We start from the raw sequence: 23,608 nt of genomic DNA, 5'->3' as shown, positions 1-23,608 counted from the left end.
GCTGATGTGGGGGGATAAAGGCTGGGATGTGGGGGTTAAAGGCAGGGCTGTGGGGGGGGTAAAGGCAGGGATGTGGGGGGGTAAAGGCTGGGATGTGGGGGGGTAAGGGCTCGGATGTGGGGGGTAAAGGCTGATGTGGGGGGTAAAGGCAGGGATGTGGGGGTTAAAGGCAGGGATGTGGGGGTAAAGGCTGGGATGTGGGGGTATAGGCTGGGATGTGGGGTAAAGGCAGGGATGTGGGGGTAAAGGCTGGGATGTGGGGGTAAAGGCTGGGATGTGGGGTAAAGGCAGGGATGTGGGGTAAAGGCAGGGATGTGGGGGTAAAGGCTGGGATGTGGGGGTAAAGGCTGGGATGTGGGGTAAAGGCAGGGATGTGGGGGTAAAGGCTGGGATGTGGGATAAAGGCTGGGATATGGGGGTATAGGCTGGGATGTGGGGTAAAGGCAGGGATGTGGGGGTAAAGGCTGGGATGTGGGGGTAAAGGCTGGGATGTGGGGTAAAGGCAGGGATGTGGGGGTAAAGGCTGGGATGTGGGGGTAAAGGCTGGGATGTGGGGGTATAGGCAGGGATGTGGGGGTAAAGGCTGGGATATGGGATAAAGGCAGGGATGTGGGGGGTTAAAGGCAGGGATGTGGGGGTAAAGGCTGGGATGTGGGGGTAAAGGCTGGGATGTGGGGGTTAAAGGCAGGGATGCGAGGGGGTAAAGGCAGGAATGTGGGGATAAAGGCAGGGATGTGGGGGTAAAGGCTGGGATGTGGGGGTAAAGGCAGGGATGTGGGGTAAAGGCTGGGATGTGGGGGTAAAGGCTGGGATGTGGGGGTAAAGGCTGGGATGTGGGGGTAAAGGAGGGATGTGGGGTAAAGGCTGGGATGTGGGGGTAAAGGCTGGGATGTGGGGGTAAAGGAGGGATGTGGGGGGGCTAAAGGCTGGGATGTGGGGGTTAAAGGCTGGGATGTTGGGTAAAGGCTGAGAGGTCACAGGTAAAGGCTGGGATGTGGGGTAAAGGCTGGGATGTGGGGTGTAAAGGCTGGGATGTGGGGGCATAAAGGCTGTGATGTGGGGATAAAGGCTGGGATGTGTGGGTAGAGTCTGGGAGGTCATAGGTAAAGGCTGGGATGTGGGGTAAAGGCTGGGATGTGGGAGATAAAGGCTGGGATGTGGGGGATAAAGGCTGGGATGTCGGGGCATAAAGGCTGGGATGTGGGGGAAAAAGCTGGGATGTAGGGGTAAAGGATGGGAGGTGGGGGGTAAAGGCAGGGATGTGGGGTGTAAGGGTAGTGATGTGGGGGTAAATGTTGGGAGTTCGGGGGGAAAGGCAGGGATGTGGGGGTAAAGGCTGGGATGAGGGGGTAAAGGCTGGGATGTGGGGTCAAGGCAGGAGGAGGACACACTGGGGGGGTAGAATTAGTGCTAGCACGATTGGCCGAATGGCCTCACCAGGCCTTAGCCCTTCAGAGTCAAGTTGCCAGCCTTTGTCTCCCGTGATATGGATGGTTGTGACCGTCTGAAATTAGGCATTCTTGCATCAATCCTGATGAGAAATTTCAGCAATGTGACTTTTTTATTCATTCATGGGATGTGCATGTCCCTGACCAGACCAGCATTTATTGCCCCATCCCTAATTGCCCCAGAGCGCAGTTAAGGGTCAACCACATTGCTGTGGGTCTGGAGTCACGTGTAGGCCCAGACCAGGTAAAGATAGCAGTCTCCTTCCTAAAGGACATTAGTGACCCAGATGGATTTTTCCAACAATTGTTTCATGATCATTATTAGATTCCTAATTCCAGATTCCTTTCTTGAATTCCAATTCCACCAGCTGCTGTGATGGAATTTGAACTCAGGACCCCAGAAAAACTGGATTAATTGTTTATTGATGATATCACTAGGCCATTGCATACCCTCTCTCTTTAGTTATGTCCAAGCTCTGAACTTCCAAACTGCTCATTAAAGTGTTATTGCAATGTCCCTCTGTCCTGAGAGAATCCCTACAGTGTGTAAGCAGGCCATTCAGCCCATCTTGATACTCTGAACAGCATCCCACTCAGACCCAACCCCTACTCTACCTCTGCATTTCATCTGGCCAATCCACCCTGACCTGCACATCGTTGGACTGTGGGAGGAAACCGGAGCACCCAGAGGAAACCCACGCAGACCGAACCCTGGTCCCTGGCGCTATGAGGCAGCAGTGCTAACCACTGAGCCACCTCAGCCCCTTTTTTCTATATTTTTGCCGTTTGAGCAGCGACATTATCGCGACAAAATAATGGGTTTTTGACCACATTTTGACAGAATGGTTGTTGTCATTGAGAGTCAGCCAGCCTTTGCACAGTACTACCAACATCATATCTTGTCTGTTGCTCTCCATTAGATGAACAGAGCAGTTATTCCATAATTGTGGGCAGCACTGCTGCCTCACAGCGCCAGGGACCCCGGTTCAATTCCTGCCTCAGGCAACTGTCTGTGTGGAGTTTGCACGTTCTCCCCGTGTCTGTGTGGGTTTCCTCCGGGTGCTCCACTTTCCTCCCCCCCAGTCCAAAGATGTGCAGGTTATGGTGAACTGGCCATGACAAATTGCCCGTAGTGTTAGGTGTAGGGGAATGGGTCTGGGTGGCTTGCTCTTCGGAGGGTCGGTGTGGACTTGTTGGGCTGAAGGGCCTGTTTCCACACTGTAAGTAATCTAATACCCAAGCCACTGTATCACAGTCCTCAGACATAGGGGAATGGGGTTCTTCACCAGGGGAGTGACCCAGAGCCTTTTATAAAGGTTAGATCCCCTAACCGCAGTAATCCTGGGCACTCAGGAAGAATGTGAGGGGTCGGAGGGAGATTTATCCAAACGGTTCCTGGGCTGAGGGATTTTGGCGGCAAGGTCAAAGATCAGAGAAGCTGGGGTCAGTCTCCTCAGAGCGATGGAGGTTGAAGGGAGCTGTGGGCAAGGCAATGGCGGCTTTAGAGAAGGGAACAGGGCAAAGCTGTTAGCCTGAGCTTTCGATGCAAGGACCAGGGAGAGGCAAGAAGGAACAGGAGGAGGAGAAGGTGAGGGAGGAATGGCCTTCGCACAGTGAGCTGGAGGTCTCCGAAGCCAAGAGGACTTGGAAGCTGTGACAATGAATGATTTCAAATGGGAATTGGATGGGCGGGAAAATAAACTTGCAGGGACTAGAGAGACTGACTGGATTACTCGCGAGGGAGTCAGCATACTCTCAAAGGGCCCAACGGCCTCATTCTGTGTCATTATGACTCACATACACAGGACAGGTATTCCACAATTAACACCAAGTATTGACCATGGAATGTACACAGGCCCAGTTCGATTCTACGATGTCCAGAGGTGTTTTATAGCAAGCAGTCACTCTCTACCACGTGAGTCAGGTAACCAGTAACCAATCACTCTCTACCACATGTAAGTCAAGTCACCAATAATCAGTCACTCTAAGCCATTTGTAAGTCAAGTAACCAATAACCAGTCACTCTCTACCACATGTCAGTCAGGTAACCAATAACCAGGTGCGAGTGAAGTTGGATACTGGCTAAGGGATGAGGTGTTAAGATCTCCATCTCTGTCCCAGATGCCCTTTTGCTCTGCCCGAAACATGTCAGTCTTCCAGGGTTGACCCTGAGCAAGTGTTGCAGACTGACACACTCCAAGGTCCAGGACTATGACGCACTAGAACTTGGGGACATCAGCCGTCAAGGGACAGTGGGGAAAGACCGCCCTCTGAGGTCTGCCTGCCGAAGGTGAATGGGGATCCATTCAGATAATGGACCCTCCCAGTCTCTCAACGATGTGTAAATATTAGTATTGTGTGAGTAAGAGAGATCGTTGATCTGTTGGGATTGAGTCAAAGTCCAATATTTTGTTTGTTTTCTTGACATGCAAATGTACAGAACCGAACAACTGACCGTGTGTATACACAAAGGGATTTTTTTAAACGAATAAAGTATATTTCTGAAATTAAAACACAAAGTCCCACTTCGCTGTCCAGCCTCTTGACTCTCCCGTTGGCTTCTGCAGGGACTACATCGAGCGTCTGAGGCAGAAGGTCTCCAGTGATGGTGAAGAAGAAGCCAAGAAAGCGTTGACTTCCCTGGACAGAGTGGTGAAGGGAGGGAACGAGATGCTAACGCAGAGGCTGCTCGAGGAGCTAAAGGTGTGGGACCGCTCACTGTCACATCTGGGTGGGCGGTGCTTCGGCGGGTCGGTGTGGACTTGATGGGCCGAAGGGCCTGTTTCCACACTGTAAGTAATCTAATCTAATTTCCAGCGACATATCGCAACACGGTTACTGTTGGACACTGCACAACATCTGACCACCAAACGTCTCTGCCTTCCTTGTGGCTAGAGCACAAACTCAGCCCCCGTGTAACCCAAGAGCTGAAACGATCTTTGGTTACGATCAGGGTCAGTAGGTGTACAGTGGCGTCATGGCTCAATCAAAGGGATATCAAGGCGCTGGTGAGATCTGGGAGCAGTTTGCTGCCCTTATTTAAGAAAAGGTATTAATTCGTTAGAGGCAGTTCACAGAAAGTTCAGTTGGATGATTTCCAGGGATGGTGGGATTGTCTTAAGAGCAACATTTGGGGCTCTACTCAGCGGAGTTTAGAAGAGTAAGAGGTGATCTCGGTGAAACATTTCGGATTCTGAAGGGGCTTGACGGGGTCAATGCTGAGAGGATGGCTCCCCTCCTGGGAGAGTCTAGGACATAGTCTCAGAATAAAAGGGTGCCCATTTAAGACTGAGATGAGGAGGAAATCCTTCTTGAGAGTATTTGGAATTACTTGCCACAGAGAGCGGTGGGGCTAGACCCTGAAATGTACACATTTGAGGGATTGCCGTGTATGTCTTAAGGGATCGATGGAGAGATGCCAAGATGGAGAGATGGGTAGAGAGACGCCGGGAGGGAGAGATGCTGAACTGGAGGAAGGGATGCCAAGATGGAGAGATGGATAGAGAGATGCCAGGAGGGAGGGTTGCTGAAACGGAGGGATGCCAAGATGGAGAGATGGAGAGATGGATTATGCCAAGAGAGATAGATGGAGAGATAGGTAGGTCAGTGAATCAAGGGCTACAGGGAAAAGGCAGGAAAGTAGATGTGAGGAATGTTGGATCAGCCATGATCCTATGGAATGGTGGAGCAGGCTTGAGCAGCCGAATGGCCTACTCCTGTTCCTATTTGTCATTGGCTCCCCCCCCTCCACTCCTGTTTCTGGTTGGAAAATGTCGACATTCGGTTGAGCCCAGGGTCAAAGGTTGAAGGTCACAGGTGGGGAGTGGCCATTTTAATGAGGTACAGGGAGCCCATGGCTCTTGGGAGGAAAGAGGAGGCCGATTACCCGAGTAAGGGAGGGCCTGCTGGTTCCGTCGCTGTCTCTGAGCTGGGAGGGTGCATTCACAAACATCTCTGCCTTTCATCTCCAGCCAAACTTCTCAAAGCTGCTGAAAAGCAAGTGGCTGCAAAACAAGGAGATCTTCGAAAGTATCACCACCGTCATCAAGAAACACTTCAACCAGTTTCGAAAAATGAAAAACCTCCCCTACCAGGTAAGGAGATCTTCCTCCACCTCATCGCTTTTGGAATCCAGTGACTCGATTTGGGGAGGGGCCATATTAGATTAGAATCCCGACAGTGTGGAAACCAACCCTCTGAGGAGCAGCCCCACCCAGACCCATTCCCCTACCCTATATTTACCCCGGACTAACGCACCTAACACTATGGCCAATGCACCTGACCTGCACATCTTTGGACAGTGGGAGGAAACCCACGCAGACACGGGGAGAACATGCAAACTCCACACAGACAGTCACCCGAGGCAGGAGTCGAACCCGGGTCCCTGGCGCTGTGAGGCAGCGGTGCTAAGCACTGAGCCCACCATAACACCCAACCAGCCCAGACAGAAAATTCCGGAACAAAATAGACAGTAATTACTTGAAAAGGAACAGACTGATAATGCTGGAGCTCAGACAAGTTGGGCCAGTATTCCTCATTGGCCAGTTGTACTGGTATTTCTGTCTAGGAGGGTTCATGCCCCTGATCTATTACCATCAGTGTGCGTTAAGAAATCTCTGTGAGTTACTGCGTACAGTGTTTTCAGGATAAAGTCTCATTGTGAATAGACCTACTGTGCACAGTCTCACATTGACCCCCCCCCCCCATCCCCAGCACCTATCTCCTGATTCACCAGGACATTGCCTGGTATTGGGGATATGGGGAAAGGTTAAAAAGGCTGGGATTGTATTCACTGGGAAGACAGAGGCTGAGAGAAAGACCTGACAGAGGTCTACTCAATTATAAGAGGCGTAGATAGGGCGGATAGTCCGAGGCTTTCCCCCAGGATTGAAGTTTCAGGTTCGAGGGGGAAAGTTTAAGGGGGATGTGCGAGGGAGGTTTTTCACGCAGAGGGGGGTAGGAGCCTGGAACGCACTGCCAGAAGGGGTGGGAGAATCAGGCACATTGGGGTCATTGAAAAGGCATCGGGATGGTTACATGAATAGGGAGGGAATAGTGGGATACGGACCGAATAAGGGCAGAAGGTCTGTTTTCCAGTTTAGTTACGGCATGATGATCAGCACAGGCTTGGAGGGCCGAAGGGCCTGTTCCTGTGCTGTACATCTCTTCTGTTCTTTTGATGGGGTGGGGGGGAGGGGGCACATTCAATCGCTCTCCAGGGATTCATCACAAAAATCAGAACTGACCCTTGGGGAGGGGGAGCAGTGGGTGGGTGGGTGAGAAGGGTGTGGTGGGGGGAGTTGGGAGGTGGTGCAGTTGGAGGGTGGGGGGGGAGCAGTGGGTGGGTGGGTGAGAAGGGTGTGGTGGGGGGAGTTGGGAGGTGGTGCAGTTGGAGGGTGGGGGGGAGCAGTGGGTGGGTGGGTGGGGGTGGGGGTGGGGGTGGAGTGCCTCTCCCTCCACCCCCCCGTCCCAGTCGAAGGTGCTGTTATTCCGACCTGCTGTTAACTCCTGGTCCACTCCATCAGCTCGGGCGGAGGTTTTATATATACACTGTCGTTTGGAAGGTGAGCAGAATGTGTCCTGGCCAATATTTACAAAGCAATAAACAACATCATTGTCAAGGAATTGTTCGGAGCTGTGCAATGTTTACGAAAGCTGCTCCCCTTTGTTTACAGCTACCCCATGTTCAGGCCCAGGTACAGTCTCGCTGTCTACAGTCCTCCTATTTACAGACACACGCTGTCTCCATTTCCAGAGAAATGTCTACAATCCCAATGTATACAGTCTTGCTATTTACGGACACACGCTGTCTAGCCCCATTGTGTCTCCAGTGTCTCCATTTCCAGAGATACTGTCTATAATCCCAATGTCTACTGACCTCCTATTTACAGACACATGTTATCTCGCCCCCATTGTGTGGAGGTGCTGGTGTCGGACTGGGGTGGACAAGGTCAGAAGTCGCACGACACCAGGTTATAGTCCAACGGGTTTATTTGAAATCACAAGCTTTCGGAGGGCTGCTCCTTCATCAGGTGGAGTCATTGTGATTTTAAACAAACCTGTTGAACTCTCACCTGGTGTTGTCTGACTTCTGACCTGACTATTTACACTCCCACTGTCTACGGTCTTGCTACTTAAAACTGTATACTGTCATACTGTGTACACTCCCACGACCTACAGAAATGTGCAATCCCTGTCTATACGTGATTTGGAGATGCCGGTGTTGGACAAAGTTAAAAATCACATAGCACCAGGTTATAGTCCAACAGGTTTAATTGGAAGCACTAGCTTTCGGAGCGCTGCCCCTTTACAACCACCTGATGAAGGAGCGTCGCTCCGAAAGCTAGTGCTTCCAATTAAACCTGTTGGACTATAACTTGGTGCTGTGTGATTTTTAACACTGTCTCTACAGTGTGTATAATCCTGTTTACCACAGACTCTGTATTCACAATCCCAGTGTGTACAGTCCCACCACCTCACCCCCCTTCCCTCACCCCCCTTCCCTACCCCCCTTCCCTCACCCCCCTTCCCTCACCCCGCAAGGCACAATATTCATATAATCGTCGATGCGAGGCTGAGGGAACCTTGCGATTTGAGTCCTTTGTCCATCAAACTGAACTAAACTACATGTGTTTTTTTTTCCCTCCTCCCCAGGATTTGGCGAATGGTCTTCACAGGAAGGTGGTCGCTGAGTATGTGAGGGCAGTGGTGCAGACGAGAATGGTGTGCAGCTCAGCCGACATGAGAATGAAAGTGGCAGGACAGCTGACTAAAGAGTCTGTGGAGCTCAGGGAGATGTTTGCAAACCTGGTGAGGTCACCGTTTGTTGGAACGTGGGAATAGAAGCGGGCCATTCAGCCCTTCGAGCAAACCTGTCCCACCGCCTGACAGATTCCGTCAATTAATTCCTGCACGCACACCCAAAGCTGTTAATCTTTGGTTAATAAAAAGCTTAGATTAAGAATGGGATATGGGCCGGGTGCTGGTAGGTGGGTTGGGATATCTGGTCAGCATGGACAGGTTGGACCGAAGGGTCTGTTTCCATGCTGTACTTCTCTATGACTCTATGACTGACTGAGCATTAATGTGTAGAGGGGAGTTTCAAACATCCACCGCCTTTTGTGTAAACATAAAGACCTTCCCAAGGTCTCTCCTGATAAATTTGCCTGATTCATCAACCAACGCAAACAATCTTTTCTAAACTATATTTCTGTCCCACCCAATAAGTTGAAAACTTGACTCAACTTTCCCCTCAATTCCAGAGAATGCACCCCAGTTTTTCATGATCGCTGCTTATAAATTAACCCTTGCAATCCAGGGTGTCATTCTGGTAAATCTATACTGTACCCCTCCCAGTTCAAGGACACTACCTCTCTCCCTGGGTAGGCTGACCAGGGGACTGGGGCGATGAAGGTGATATCGAAAGAGAAAAGGAGCAGGGATAGGGAGCCGGGATACAGCAATAGACAGGCTCTAGGGGTGGCAATAAATGCTGGCCTAGCCAGTCACCCCCTCATCCCGTGAGTGAACAAGAAAAGCTTGTGTTGCTGAAATTGGAATGATTATCACTAACATTTATTACTAGTGTCACTGAATTTTTAACAACTTCTTAGCACTTATTCAAAAAATTATCACTTGCTCGGCCAGTATTTACTACCCGTCCCTAATCGCCCAGAGGGCAGTTAAGAGTCAACCCCATTGCAGTGGATCTGGAGTCATGTGTAGGCCCAGACTAGGTGAGATTGGCAGTTTCCTTCCCTAAGGGATATTAGTGAACCCAGATGGGTCAAAGGCAGTTACATTAGGTTACCCTTTTTAATTCCAGATTGGTTTCAAATTCCATCTTGACAGTACTTGAACCCATGCCCGTAGTTGTCAGTATCATTACTCCCCTGCCTCCCCGGTACATAAATAATACCTGGACTTAAAGGCGTTAAGTTGTGAGGAGTGGTTATACAAATGAGGCATGTTTTCTCTGGACATCAGAAGGTTAAAGGGTGATCTGATTGAAGTCTTCAAGATTGGGTGGCACAGTGGTTAGCACTGCTGCTGCACAGCGCCAGAGACCCGGGTTCAATTCCCGCCTCAGGCAACTGTCTGTGTGGAGTTTGCACATTCTCCCCGTGTCTGCGTGGGTTTCCTCCCACAGTCCAAAGATGTGCAGGTTGGGGTGGATTGGCCATGCTAAATTAACCGTAGTGTTAGGGGTAAATGTAGGGGGAATGGGTCTGGGTGGGTTGCTCTTCGGAGGGTTGGTGTGGACTTGTTGGGCTGAAGGGCCTGTTTCCACACTGTAAGTAATCTAATCTTATCATATTAGCAGGGAAAGACATGATAGGTCAAGATAAACTATCTCCATTGGTTACAGACGAGGTAAGGATGGAAGATTTCCTTCCCAAAAGGACGTTAGTGAACCACATGGGTTTTTATGACAATCAATTCATTAGATTGCAAGTTCTAGATTTTCTTTTGTTCCCCCCCCCCCCGCCATTGTATTCAAATCCCACCATCTGCCATGGTGGGATTTGAACCCAGCCCCCCTTTACCTGGGACTCTGGATTAACAGTCCAGTGATAATGCCACTGGACCATTGCTTACCCAAGTAAAGTCCCCATCATCGCAGGAACATGGTTGCGCAGGAACAGGCCATTTGGCCCATTGTTGGTGAACCCAGGCAGGCAACACCCACATCCTGTGAATGAATATCAACGCAATTAGGTTGGAGCTTCCCCAGACCGTTACACACAACAGCTCAGGATCACTGGGCCCACTGCTGACAGTGGTAGACTCAAGGCTTCGTTCCTTCCAGTCTGGCACTCATTGTTCTTCCCTGCTATCCCATTCCTTTCCGTCAGGATTCGAGTGCCTCATGGCTGGATGCTGCTATTGAACACCTGGCTGAGATTATCTCGCTGAAGGATACTTCATCCATCCAGATGGAAGTCGGGGCCTTGGCGAACAGTTACCCCGATGTTCGGTGAGTTGCAGCCTGATTCCTATTTCCCGCCTCTTCCTCGTCCCCAGGGCCAGGCTTCCTACAGCCGCACCGAGGGAGGAACCAGTCCTGTGGACAAATAGCCCCATCCGGTGCTGAATCCATGAAGATCGTTTGGAGGAAACCATTTTGAAAGGGTGATCATGGCTCCCCCTTCCCACGGAGATCCAGGATTGTCCCTCCAAGGCCGGGAAGAGATATCGGAGTCCCACATCCCAATGGGGAGTCAGTCACCAGTCTCAGTATGTGATGGTCACTGTCTTAATCAGTGTGAGGTAGCTCATGCGCTGGACAGAAAGACCCTCAACAATCAGTATCCATAGCTCCAAACTCTAAACTCCCCACCACCATCCTGGGGGTTACCTTTGATCAGAAACTCAGCTGGACCCGTCCCATAAACACACAGGGGCTACAAGAGCAGGTTCAGGGGTTGGGAATACTGCAGCGAGTAACTCCCCTCCTGACTCCCCAACTTACCTGGAGGGGGCAGCTCCAACAATACTCAAGAAGCTCAACACCATCCAGGACAAAGCAGCCCCCGCTTGATTGGCACCACATCCACAAGCATCTGCTCCCCCCACCCCCGACGCTCAGTAGCAGCAGTGTGTACCATCTACAAGACGCACTGCAGAAATTCACCAAAGATCCTCAGACAGCACCTTCCAAACCCACTCTCTCTCTCACACACACACACAGATATATCCACACACACTCTCTCTTTCACACACACACACAGATATATCCACACACACTCTCACTCTCACACACACACACAGATATATCCACACACACTCTCACTCTCACACACACACACACACACACAGATATATCCACACACACTCTCTCTCACACGCACACGGATATATCCACACACCCTCTCTCTCTCACACACACACACAGATATATCCACACACACTCTCTCTCTCACACACACACAGATATATCCACACACTCTCTCTCTCTCACACACACACAGATATATCCACACACACTCTCTCTCACACGCACACACACACAGATATATCCACACACACTCTCTCTTTCACACACACACACACAAATATATCCACACACACTCTCTCTCACACGCACACACACACAGATATATCCACACACACTCTCTCTTTCACACACACACACACAAATATATCCACACACACTCTCTCTCACACGCACACACACACACACAGATATATCCACACTCTCTCTCTCTCTCTCTCTCTCACACACACACACACACAAATATATCCACACACACACTCTCTCTCACACACACACAGATATATCCACACACACTCTCTCTCACACGCACACACACACACACAGATATATCCACACACTCTCTCTCTCTCTCTCTCTCTCTCACACACACACACAAATATATCCACACACACACTCTCTCTCACACACACACAGATATATCCACACACACACTCTCTCACACACACACACAGATATACACACACAGATATATGTACACACACACAGAGATATACCCACACACAAACTCTCTCACACACACACAGACATATCCATGCGCACACACACACACAGATATATCCACACACACATGCACACACACACAGATATATGTACACACACACAGAGATATGTCCCCACACACACAGATATATGTACACACACATGCGCACACACACACAGATATACCCACACCCCCACCAAAACTCCCTGCAGTGTACGAACTGAGCTGTTGTAACATCAGTGACCCCCATGTCTCATCCCAGAGCATTCAGCAACTGGAGTCAGGGAGGAGGGGCTGGGGACAGAGCTTTGGAATTCATTTGATGGGTTGCCAATATTTGTCCGCTGCAGTATTAGAATAATCCAAATCCTTCCTCTAGCCCTGGACAATGTGCAAACAATGGGAAGTACTTGAAGCTGACAAAATCTTCCTGAACTTGAGTAAACTCCCGAGTGCACTCAGAGTCTGATGCCAAGCGACACTAAACATTTGTAAAAATATTCTCTGCTATTCCTATCACGAGGTTCTTGGCAGAGAGAAGGTGCCAAGGGAGGGGCATTAGCAATTGGCGTTTCTTAATTTGTTATTTTTCCTGAATGCTCAGCATCCTGATGTTCCAGGTGTCACTGCTGATGGATTGTGGAGAGTGTTTCGTCTTCCTGTGTGAGGTCTCGGGTCCTTACTTATAGCAACAACAGAGGAAGGAAGATTTTGGCAAGGCCCTGAGTGTAGGAAGTGAAATTAGGAGCATCTCCCGTCTCAGAGACCACACTGAGTACCAACGAAAAATAAAAATCAGACCGTGTGAGGCAAAACAAGCCATTCCAATTCCTCAGCCTCATTTCCCAGTCTGACATCGTGAATGGCCTCACTGCCAAGGGAAGTAAAATCCATTCGATTTATTTTTAGTAATGGAACAGCAGCTCCCATTCCCCCTGCCCTTCCCTGGAGTGCTGCCATCTTTGTACGGATGCGCCTTCAAACCTGGAGAGCATCACAGTGCGAGATAGTGAACAGAGCATGCACAAAGCGAGGGAAGTTACTTTGCATTTGTGTAGCCCCTTTCTGTAACCTCCTGACTTACCTCCCAGCCCGTGAGGTGCAATGGTAAGCGTTTGCCGTGGTCCCAGAGTGGTGGGCACAAGTTCCCCAAGAGAGGGGTGACTGGTGGTGCATTTAACCCGAGGGTCACCCACACCTCAGGTAAGGGGAGAGGTTGAGGAGTTGAGGAATTGAGCCCACACTGTTGGCTTTGCTATGCAGCCAACTTAACTAACCAGATTGCAATTGGCAAAGGGATTTTTAAAAAATTCATTCACGCGTTGAGGGCGTTGCTGGCTGGGTCAGCATTTATTGCCCAGAAGGCAATTAAGAGTCAACCCCATTGCTGTGGGTCTGGAGTCACGTGTAGGCCAGACCAGGTAAGGATGGCAGTTTCCTTCCCTAAAGGACATTAGTGAACCAGATGGGTTTTTCCTAACAATTGTTTCATGGTCATGATTAGATTCATAATTCCTGATTTTTATTGGATTCAAATTCCATCATCTGCCATGGCAGGATTTGAAGCCAGGTCCCAGGGGGATTACCAGGACACTCTGGATTAATAGTCTAGTGATATTACCACTGGGCCATCACCTCCCCATAGCCTCCCAGCACAGATGTCACTCGATCTTTGTTGGAAGGGATTTTCTTTTTGTGTGTGCTTTGGAGGTCAGCGATGAGGAGATGAACGGACCACAAAGCTAGCTCAGGAGAAAAAAATTCTGTTCTCTCGTTGATCTTACAGGAAGGAGCACATCGAGGCCCTGCTGAACATACGGGGAGACATCAGCCACCAAAACCGCCAGAGCATCTTGGAGACGCTCCGAGACTTTGACGGCAACGACGGCGGCTCCACCTTGTCTCGCGACAGGGCGCTATTTGCTGAGATCGATGCCACCCCAGTTGTGCAGTGTGCCAACCTCAACCTGAGCTGGGCTTTGCGATGCTTCTCCGTGTTCCGCCGACGCAGCGTGCGCGTCAGGTGACCCGGTGGAGCTGGGATCCTGATGGGAAACGCAAACCCCCCCCCCCCCGCCTCACCCCCGCCCCCTCCCCCCACAACTCCTGTCGCCTGTGAATAGCAAAGAGAATAATCCCGGAAATTATCACAAACTGCTGATTGGAGGTCGACTGATTGGCAGATGCATCGTGGATTTACTTTGGACAAGTCGGAGCCTGATCCTGACCATGTTTGAGAGGACGCAAGCAGAGTCTGGAGACCAGAGAGTCAGAATCCATCACTTCCCGCTCCGATCCCCAGTGGTAAATCCATCCCAAAGTGATTGGGATATCCAATATGGCGCCCATTGACTCACTCAGAGAGGGCACATTGACATGGATAGTAGGAAAGACACTAACCTGGCACTATTTGGAGTCAAATAGTAGGTAAACTGTACCTAAGATGGTGTCAAAAGTGGCAACATAGGAAACTTTTCACTGCGCTCAGTCGCGTGCACGTGACAATAAAGCTCATTCAATTCAAATGATCGTGAGTAATCCTGAGCTGCAATAGAGGGGGCAGCTGTAAGGTGATTGAAAATACTTAGGAGATTGAGAAGCGACTGTATAGAATTTAATAAAATCATGCAAGGTATACATAGGCAGGTGGCTTTTCCCTAGGATGAGGAATTCCAAGGCTCGGGGCCACATTTCTAAGGTGAGAGATTTAGAAAAGACACGGGGGGCAAATTTTTGACACAGAAGTGTTTCACACGTGGAATGACCTTCCAGAGGAAGTGGTGGATGCGGGGACGGTTACAACATTTGAAAGGCATTTGGATAAGTCCATGAATGGGAAAGGTTTGGAGGGATGTGGGCCAGGAGCAGGCAGGTGGGACTAGTTTAGTTTGGGGATTATGTTTGGCCTGGAACGGGGCGGGGGGCTGTTTCCGTGCTGTACGACTCTTTCAGCTGCTGGAACTTGAGTAATACTCAAGTGCATTTTTATTTTAATTCTTCCCTGGGTCATGAGCACAGGGAGCATTTATTGGCCGCCCTTAATTGGCCTTGAACTGTCTCACTCAGCCATTTCAGAGGGCGGTTAGGAATTAACCCCAGCGCCGTGGGTCTGGAGTCATGTGTAGGCCCGACTGGGTAAGGACAACAGTCCTTTTTTTTAAATTCTAAATCCTTGGTTATATTCGTCTCCTGGTAATTTTTTCTTTTCTTTTTTTTTCTGTTTTGTTTTTATTGCTTTGTTTTCTTTCCCCACACTGCTGCCTAGCTGCAATGGTGCTGGTATTTTCCCTAGCCACCCATGTTGTGTGCGTGTGGGTGAGGACAGCGGTCCTTAAAGGGGCTTGAGAGAACCAGATAGGTTACTTTTTAATTTCAACCTTTGAATTCCATGTCTTTTTATGACCGGAGTTTAACTCCCAGCATTTGTCCACGGTGAGATTTGAAACCCTGGCCCCAGTGGATTTCAGATTTTGATCAGGAATCCCTACAGTGTGGAAGCAGGCCATTCAGGTAAAAAACAAGGACTGCGGATGCTGGAAACCAGAGGCTAGATTAGAGTGGTGCTGGAAAAGCACAGCAGGTCAGGCAGCATCCGAGGAGCAGGATTTTCCAGCACCACTCTAATCTAGAAGCAGGTCATTCAAGCCCATCGATTCCACACTGGCCCTGTGACAAGGAGCAACCCAGCCTATCCCTATAACCCGGCATTTCCCATGGCTCACACTCCTAGCCTGCACACGGCTGGGGACACGTAGCACGGCCAATGCAGTCTCACCTGCGAATGTTGGACTGTGGGAGGAAACTGGAGCAAACCCATGCAGGAACGGGGGAATTCTACACAGAAGGTCACCTGGGGCAGGAATCAGACCTGGGTCCCTGGCGCTGTGAGGTAGCAGTGCTAACCACTGAGCCACCATGGAGTTGCAATGACCTGGAACTCCCTGCCTACAGATCGAGGTGAAAGTGGAAATGATGTCTGATTTTTTTTTTTAATTGATTCATCCCTCATTTCCCAGAGTGCATTTCAGAGACAACCATATGGTTATGTAAGTCAGACAGGGCAAGGGTGGTCGGTTTCATTCCTTGCCCCCTCCCCCACAAAGGGCATTAGGGAATCAGATGGGATGTTATGGCGATTACGTGGTCGTGTTTAGCCCAGCTTTTAAGTCCAGAATTTTATTTTCATACCAAATCCAAATTTGAACTCATGGCGTCGGACCGTTGCCCAAGTTGACTGGATTACGAGTTCAGGGCCATTATCACTGAGGCAACACTTGCCACTCCGCCCATCTAATCAGTGTTGTTCTTTCAAAAGCCAATTGGACGGGCGCTTGAAGGAAATAACAGTACAGGGAGAGAGTGGAAGGTGTTGGGAGGGGGTGGGGGTGAAATTGGACGGACCTACAGAGATCTATGGGCCGCATTTGGAATATTGTGAGCGGCTCGGGGCCCCGTATCTCAGGAAGGATGTACTGCAGGGTGTCCAGAGGGAGGTTTACATGAATGATCCCAGGGATGATGTTGAGGACTCGAAGTCTCCACACAATGGAATTTGGAAGGATATGGGGAGAATCTGATTGAATCTGGCAGTATATTGGATGGAGTGGGTGTGGAAGCGATGTCTCCCTGAGTAGGAGAGACAGGGCACAGCCTCAGAGTGAAGGGAACTGAGATAAGGAGGCATTTCTTCAGCCAGAGGGTGGGGAATTGTTGCCACACAGGGGCTGTGGAGGCCAAGCCATTGAGTATCTTTAAGACAGAGTTGAGTGATAAGGGGATCAAGGGGTTACTGGGAGAATGGGGTTGAGAAACATATTAACTACGTCGGAATGGCAGAGTGGATTAGATGGGCTGAGTGGCCTACATCTGCTCCTAAAGCCGATGGTTTTATGGAACCTATAGGCTGAATGGCCTCATAAAGGCCACACAGTTCCAGCTACAACCCGTCCGAGCACAGGGAGATCCCTGTGCACCTCTGACAAGTTTAGGGTGAGAGGGGAAAGATATAAAAGAGACCTAAGAGGCAACTTTTTCACAGAGAGGGTGGTACGTGTATGGAATGAGCTGCCAGAGGAAGTGGTGGAGGTTGGTACAATTGCAACATTTAAGAGGCATTTGGATGGGTATATGAATAGGAAGGGTTTGGAGGGATATGGGCCGGGTGCTGGCAGGTGGGACTAGATTGGGTTGGGATATCTAGTCGGCATGGACGGGTTGGACCGAAGGGTCTGTTTCCGTGCTGTACATCTCTATGACTCAATGACAGGGGAGTGCCCTTGGGTCACGTGACACAGAGCAGCAGTCAAGCTGAACGGCCCCGGGAGCAAGGTCAAAGGTCATGCGCAGTCCGGCAGTTCCACGTCTGCCCCGATCGGGTCGAGGTGGGCGTTGGAGGCTAAACGTCGCCCAACGTCCACATCCGCCAAGCAAAGGGCCATAATCTTCAGCCGCTGGGGGAGTCCCAACCCACACTTCATTGACGCGAGTCTCGAAGACTCATCAAACCACAGTGAGACTCATGGATGGACTGTGCCTTCCAGACACTGTCTCCAGTGGAAGACATTACGGATATATTTATAGACTGCAAGGGAAATCCTGGGGAAGTTCTGATGTAATCACCAAGATTGTGTAAATTCAGGAATGCAACATTGAAATAAAATTCTTGTATCCCAGACAGCCTCCTGTCGCGATTCTCCGCTACTGCTCCAGGGATGACTTGCGTGGAATGTTGGGGCTGTTCGCACAGGGTTTATGACTCAGGAATCTCCAACTTAAGGCAGAGATGACGAAGAAGCAAACTCAGAGAAACTCAGCAGGTCAGGCAATCTCTGCAGGGAGAAAAGGTCAGAGTTTGAAGGGAGGTAGCTGAAGAGGTAGCGGAGGTGTTAGCAGTGATCTTTCAGGAATCGTTAGAAACAGGGAGGGTCCCAGAGGACTGGACAATCACTCAATTGACTCTCCTGTTTAAAAAAAGGGGGTAAAGCAGTAGACCAATTAGCCTAACCTCAGGGTAAGATCCTGGAATCCATCGTGAAGGCTGAGGTTTCTGAATACTTGGAAGTGTGTGGTAAAATAGGGCAACGTCAGTATGGTTTCATCAAGGGGAGGTCATGCCTGACAAATCTGTTAGAATTCTTTGAGGAAGTAACAAGGAGGTTAGACCAAGGAGAGCCAATGGATGTTATCTACCTGGACTTCAAGAAGGTCTTTGACAAGGTGCCACACAGGAGGCTGCTGGGTAAGGTCAGGGCCCATGGTGTCAGACGCAAAAGGTGCTAGCATGGAGAGAAGCTTGGCTGTTTGGCAGAGAGCAGAGGGTCCTTCTCAGGATGGCAGCTGGTGCCAAGTCGTGTTCTGCAAGGCTGTGTTGGGACCATAACTTTTCACTTCATACATTAACGATCCAGATGAAGGAACTGGGGGCATTCTGGCTCAGTTTGCAGATGATACAAAGATAGGTCAAGGGAGAGGTAGCATTGAGGAAACTGGGAGGATTTGGACAGATTAGGAGATTGGGCAAAGAAGTGGCAGATGGAGTACAACGTGGGAAAGTATGAGGTCATGCACTTTGGTAGGAAGAATAGAGGCATGGACTATTTTCTAAATGGGGAGAAAATTCAGAAGTCTGAAGTGCAAAGAGACTTGGGAGTTCTAGTCCAGAGTGTCTCAAGGTAAACTTGCAGGTTGAGTCAGTAGTTAGGAAGCCAAATGCAATGATGGTGTTTACCTTTAGAGGACTTGAATATAAAAGCAGGGATGTACCTCTGAGGCTCTATAAGACTCTGGTCAGACCACATTTGGAGTATTGTGCGCAGTTTGGGCCCCATGTCTCAGGGAGAATGTACTGGCCCTGGAGCATGTTCAGAGGAGGTGCACAAGAATGGTCCCAGGAATGAGAAGCTTAACATATGAAGAACGTTTGAGGACTCTGGGTCTATACTCGACGGAGTTTAGAAGGATGGGGGTAGGGGTCTGATTGAAACATACAGAATACTGAATGGCCTGGACTCAATAGATGTTGGGAAGATGTTTCTGTTGGTAGGAGAGACTCGGACCCAAGGACACAGCCTTAGAGTGAAGGGAAGACCCTTTAGAATGGAGATAAGGAGAAACGTCTTCAGCCAGAGAGTGGGGAATGTGTGGATTTCACTGTCACAGAAGGATGTGGAGGCCGGGTCATTGGGGATATTTAAGACTGAGATAGATAGGTTCCTGAGTATTAAGGGGATCGAGGGTATGGGGAGCAAGTGGGAGAATGGGATTGAGAAACGTATCAGCCATGATTAAATGGCGGAGCAGACTCAATGGGCTGAATGGCCTAATTTCTGCTCCTATGTCTTATGGTCTTATGGTTAACACTTGGGGTCCAGTGAGCCTTCTTCAGCACTGTTGTGAAAACGTTATCTGTGTTTCTCTCTCTACACTCCCCCCTCCACATGGGGAGGTGATAGTCTAGTGGTGTTATCAATGGGCCATTGTCCTAGGGGCATAGGTTCAAATCCTGCCATGGCAGATGGTGGAATTTTATTTCAGTTATTTTTTAAAATCTGGAATTAAGAGTCTAATGATAACCATGAATCTGTTGTCGATTGTTGGAAAAACCCAGCTGGTTCACTAATGTCCTTTAGGGAAGGAAACTGCCATCCTTACCTGGTCTGGGCCTACACGTGACTCCAGACCCACAGCATTAGGGTTGGCTCTTAACTGCCCTCTGGGGTAATTAGGGATGGGCAATAAATGCTGGCTTGGCCAGCGACATCGTAGTCCTGTTAATGAATCCTTTAAGTAGACAAGCAGGAGGCTGGAAGAACACAGCAAGCCAGGCAGCATCAGGAGGTGGAGAAGTCAACGGTTTGGGTATTGACCCTTCTTCAGGGGTGGGGGTAGGGGGGGTGGGGGTAGGGGGAGCTGCAGATACAGAGAGAGGGGGAATGGGGTAGGGAGAGGAGCGGGGTGGTGAGGTCGTGAAAGGTGAACACCGGTAGTGGGTACGATCTGATTGGTAGCTGGAAGGAAGTGGATTCCCCATCCATCGACAGAGCAGGGAGGGTGAGAGACCGAGACGAGGTGAAAGCGTTCAAAATCGCAAAGGGGTTACAATGAGGGAATGTCCCTTTCAGCTGGGAGCCCGAGGGTGCAGATTTGACTGGTCAAAGGACCAGAGATAACTTGGACAAAGACATACTTTTACATGTGATGTGAAATGGCTTTGGAAATCACTGCTTGATAAAGTGAGCGGTGTACGGGGTCCAGACTTCACCTGCCAAAGGGCGATGGGTTGATTTGCAGGTGAAATAAATTCACTGGGGATACAGGAGAAAGTGAAGAAATGAGACAAACTGGGCCTTTGAAAGAGCTGGTACAATCTTAACGGGAGAATGGACTTAATTGGGTGCTGTATCACTCGCTGATTGGATGTCCCCACCCCCCCCCCACCCCCCCCAAAGCTTTGCTGGGCAGGTCTCATTTTAGCAGATGGTGGGTGACGGGGTGGGGCACACAGCAGAAATTGGGATTGAAAAGCAACAAAGACAACTTGTATTGGTGTGTCGCCTAATCGTAGCAGGGCGCTCCGCGGGAGCATGGTCCCTAAAAACTCTGACAGCGCATGATAGGAGGACATAGCAAGACAGACAGATTTAAGGAGTAGCCCATGGGTGGGCAGAGAGAAAGAGAGGATTGGGGGAGAAATTCCAGAGCTTAGGATCCTACGGAGCTGATGGTGCAGCGATGGAAATCAGAGATGTTCAAGAAGTGGAAATTGGAGGGAGAGAGGTTGGAGGAGAAGGGAATGAGGGACTTATGTCATAGAGTCTTAGAGCTGTACAGCACGGAAACAGGCCCTTCGGTCCAACTCATCCATGCCAACCACATATCCCAACCTAATCTAATCCCAACATAGAGGGATATGGGCCGGGTGCTGGCAGGTGGGACTAGATTGGGTTGGGATATCTGGTCGGCATGGACCAGGGTCTGTTTCTGTGCTGTACAGCTCTATGACTCTACGACTCTATTTGCCAGCATTTGGCCCATATCCCTCCAAACCCTTCCTATTCATATACCCATCCAGATGCCTCTTAAATGTTGCAATTGTACCAGCCTCCACCACTTCCTCTGGCAGCTCATTCCATACACGTACCACCCTCTGTGTGAAAATGTTGCCCCTTAGGTCTCTTTTATATCTTTCCCCCTCTCACCCTAAACCTATGCCCTCTAGTTCTGGACTCCCCAATCCCAGGAAAACACTTTGTCTATTTATCCTATCCATGCTCCTCTATAAAGTCACCCCTCAGCCTCTAACGCTCCAGAGAAAACAGCCCCAGCCTGTTCAGCCTCTCCCTGTAGCTCAAATCCTCCAACCCTGGCAACATCTTTGTAAATCTTTTCAGAACCCTTTCTAGTTTCACAACATCTTTCCACCAGCAGGGAGACCAGAGCTGAACGCAGTATTCCAAAAGCGTTCTCACCAGTGTCCTGTACAGCCTCAACACGACATCCCAACTCCTGTACTCAATGCACTGACCAATGAAGGCAAGTGTGCCACGCACCTTCTTCACTATCCTGGGAGACGGTGAGGACGGCAGATGCTGGAGATCAGAGTCTAGAGTGTGGTGCTGGGAAAGCACAGCAGGTCAGGCAGCATCCGAGGAGCAGGAGAATCGACGTTTCGGGCAAAAGCTCTTCATCAGGAATCATGTCCTGATGAAGGGCTTATGCCCGAAATGTTGATTCCCCCTGCCCCTCGGATGCTGTGCTTTTCCAGCACCACACTCTCCACTCCTACACTGTCTACCTGCAACTCCACTTTGAGCAATTCAGGAAATTGGGTTTGTTTCGAGTAAAAGGTTTTTTTTTTAAGGATCATTAAGGGAATTGACATAAAGATGATTCAGACAAATTATTTCCTGCTCCCAATCCCATTGGACGCAGGCTTGTAACAGACGAAGGGAAGTGAGTGCGGCAGTTTCACATAAAGAATCGTGGAGCATGTTCCTGAGGAAGGACGTTGAGACAAACACCACCAAAACGGTTCTTTTTGCGGGAAGACTTGTCAACTCCAGCAATGGAACAGGATCTCCACCATGACGCTGTCAGACACGTCACCAGGGACAGTCAAAAGATTGTGCGTTTTTTTTTAAACACAAAGTCTTTGTGAATCATAGCCGTTTACCAGGGCAGAAAGAGGCCATTCAGCCCATTGTCTGGATGCCAGCTCTCCAAAGGAGCAATGCACCTCTCCTGCCTTTTCCCTCTGACCCCACACGTTGTTCCTTTACAAGTAACAAGCTACAACCTACTGCGACTGAAGCTCTTGGCTCTCAGGCAGTTTCATTGGATGCGTTTCTTCAGCCAGAGCGTGGGGAATCTGTGGAATCTATTGCTGCAGGGGGGCTGTGGAGGCCAGGCCATTGAGTGTCTTTAAGACAGAGACAGGCATGTTCTTGATTAGCAAGGAGGGTTGAGGGTTATGAGGGGCGGGGAAGGCTGGAGAATGGGGTTAAGAAACACGCCACGGTTGGGGCAGCACGGTGGCTCAGTGGTCAGCACTGCTGCCTCCCAGCGCCAGGGACCCGGGTTCAATCCCAGCCTCGGGTTGCACATTCTCCCCGTGTCTGCGTGGATTTCCTCCGGGTGCTCCAGTTTCCTCCCACAATCCAAAGATGTGCAGGTTAGGGTGGATTGGCCATGCTAACTTGCCCATAGTGTTAGGTGCATTAGTCAGAGGGAAATGGGTTTGGCTGCATTACTCTTCAGAGGGTCAGTGTGGACTGGTTGGGCCAAAGGGCTTGTTTTCACACTGTAGGGATTCTAACCTAATCACGGTTGAATGATGGAGCAGACTCAATGGGCTGAATGGCCTAATTCTGCTCCCATCTCTTACGAGGTAGCCCAGGGAAGGTTCACTGAGCTGACCCCAGGTATGGAGGGACCGTCTTACGAGACGACATTGAGGAGAAGGAAAGGTGACCGTATTGAAAAGCCCAACGTTCAGACGGGGCTGGGCTGGAAATCAGAAACAAAAACTGCAATCTTTGATTTCTCTCCACAGATGCTGCCCGACCTGCTGAGCTTTTCCTGCAATTTCTGTTTCTGAGTTACAAGGCTGCCCTTAAGCTAACATTTAAGGGCAGATTATATAAGTGTTTTTATTTGAATGCGTGCATCCATCCAGGATTTGGGTGACTACCCTCAACGCATAACCAATGAACGCTCTCCTCCTCAGGTCTGGGAGAGAATTATGAATCATATTGTAACGTTAATGGTGTCGCCGTGTCGTCACTTTGCACTTCCTCCGGCCTTTGTTATAGCACAACAGTGAATGGCCATTCTCTAAGAGCTCACATCCTGCCCCATGCATTACAGCTACAACACTGGTAGGTGTGTTTGAATCCGACTGACTGAATTCACTCGGAATGAACATTTCAGAAGTCCAGTGAGAGACTTGATGTGTGTGGAGGTGCAGGTGAATTTGTGGCGGATATGGAAGGATCCCTTGGGGCCTTGGAGGGAAGTGAGGGGGGAGGTGTGGGCGCAAGTTTTGCATTTCTTGCGGTTGCAGGGGAAGGTGCCGGGAGTGGAGGTTGGGTTGGTGGGGGGGTGTGGACCTGAGGAGGGAGTCACGGAGGGAGTGGTCTTTTCAGGACGCTGATAGGGGAGGGGAGGTTCGGAACGCTGATAGGG

At 49.9% G+C, this 23,608-nt stretch overlaps 1 protein-coding gene across 3 annotated transcripts in view; it reads left to right on the top strand.

Annotated features, from left to right (window-relative positions):
• The window catches only part of LOC122542692 (exocyst complex component 3-like protein 2), a 60,124-nt gene extending 43,911 nt beyond the window's left edge, over positions 1–16,213 (top strand). For all 3 annotated transcript variants that reach the window (XM_087984109.1, XM_087984110.1, XM_087984111.1), the window contains exons 8-12: positions 4,016–4,151; positions 5,420–5,542; positions 8,103–8,258; positions 10,304–10,425; positions 13,713–16,213. In XM_087984109.1, the coding sequence (XP_087840235.1) occupies positions 4,016–4,151; positions 5,420–5,542; positions 8,103–8,258; positions 10,304–10,425; positions 13,713–13,953 (778 nt within the window). In that variant the 3' untranslated portion in view covers positions 13,954–16,213. The remainder of the gene's footprint in view (positions 1–4,015; positions 4,152–5,419; positions 5,543–8,102; positions 8,259–10,303; positions 10,426–13,712) is intronic.
• Positions 16,214–23,608: the final 7,395 nt, after the last annotated feature.

Source organism: Chiloscyllium plagiosum, unplaced genomic scaffold, assembly GCF_037043375.1.
Source record: "Chiloscyllium plagiosum isolate Xiang-an unplaced genomic scaffold, Cpla_swu_hap1 HiC_scaffold_47, whole genome shotgun sequence".
Taxonomy (NCBI): Eukaryota; Metazoa; Chordata; class Chondrichthyes; order Orectolobiformes; family Hemiscylliidae; genus Chiloscyllium; species Chiloscyllium plagiosum.
Note: the sequence above shows the minus strand (reverse complement) of the source record. Positions and strands in the feature narration are given on the sequence as shown.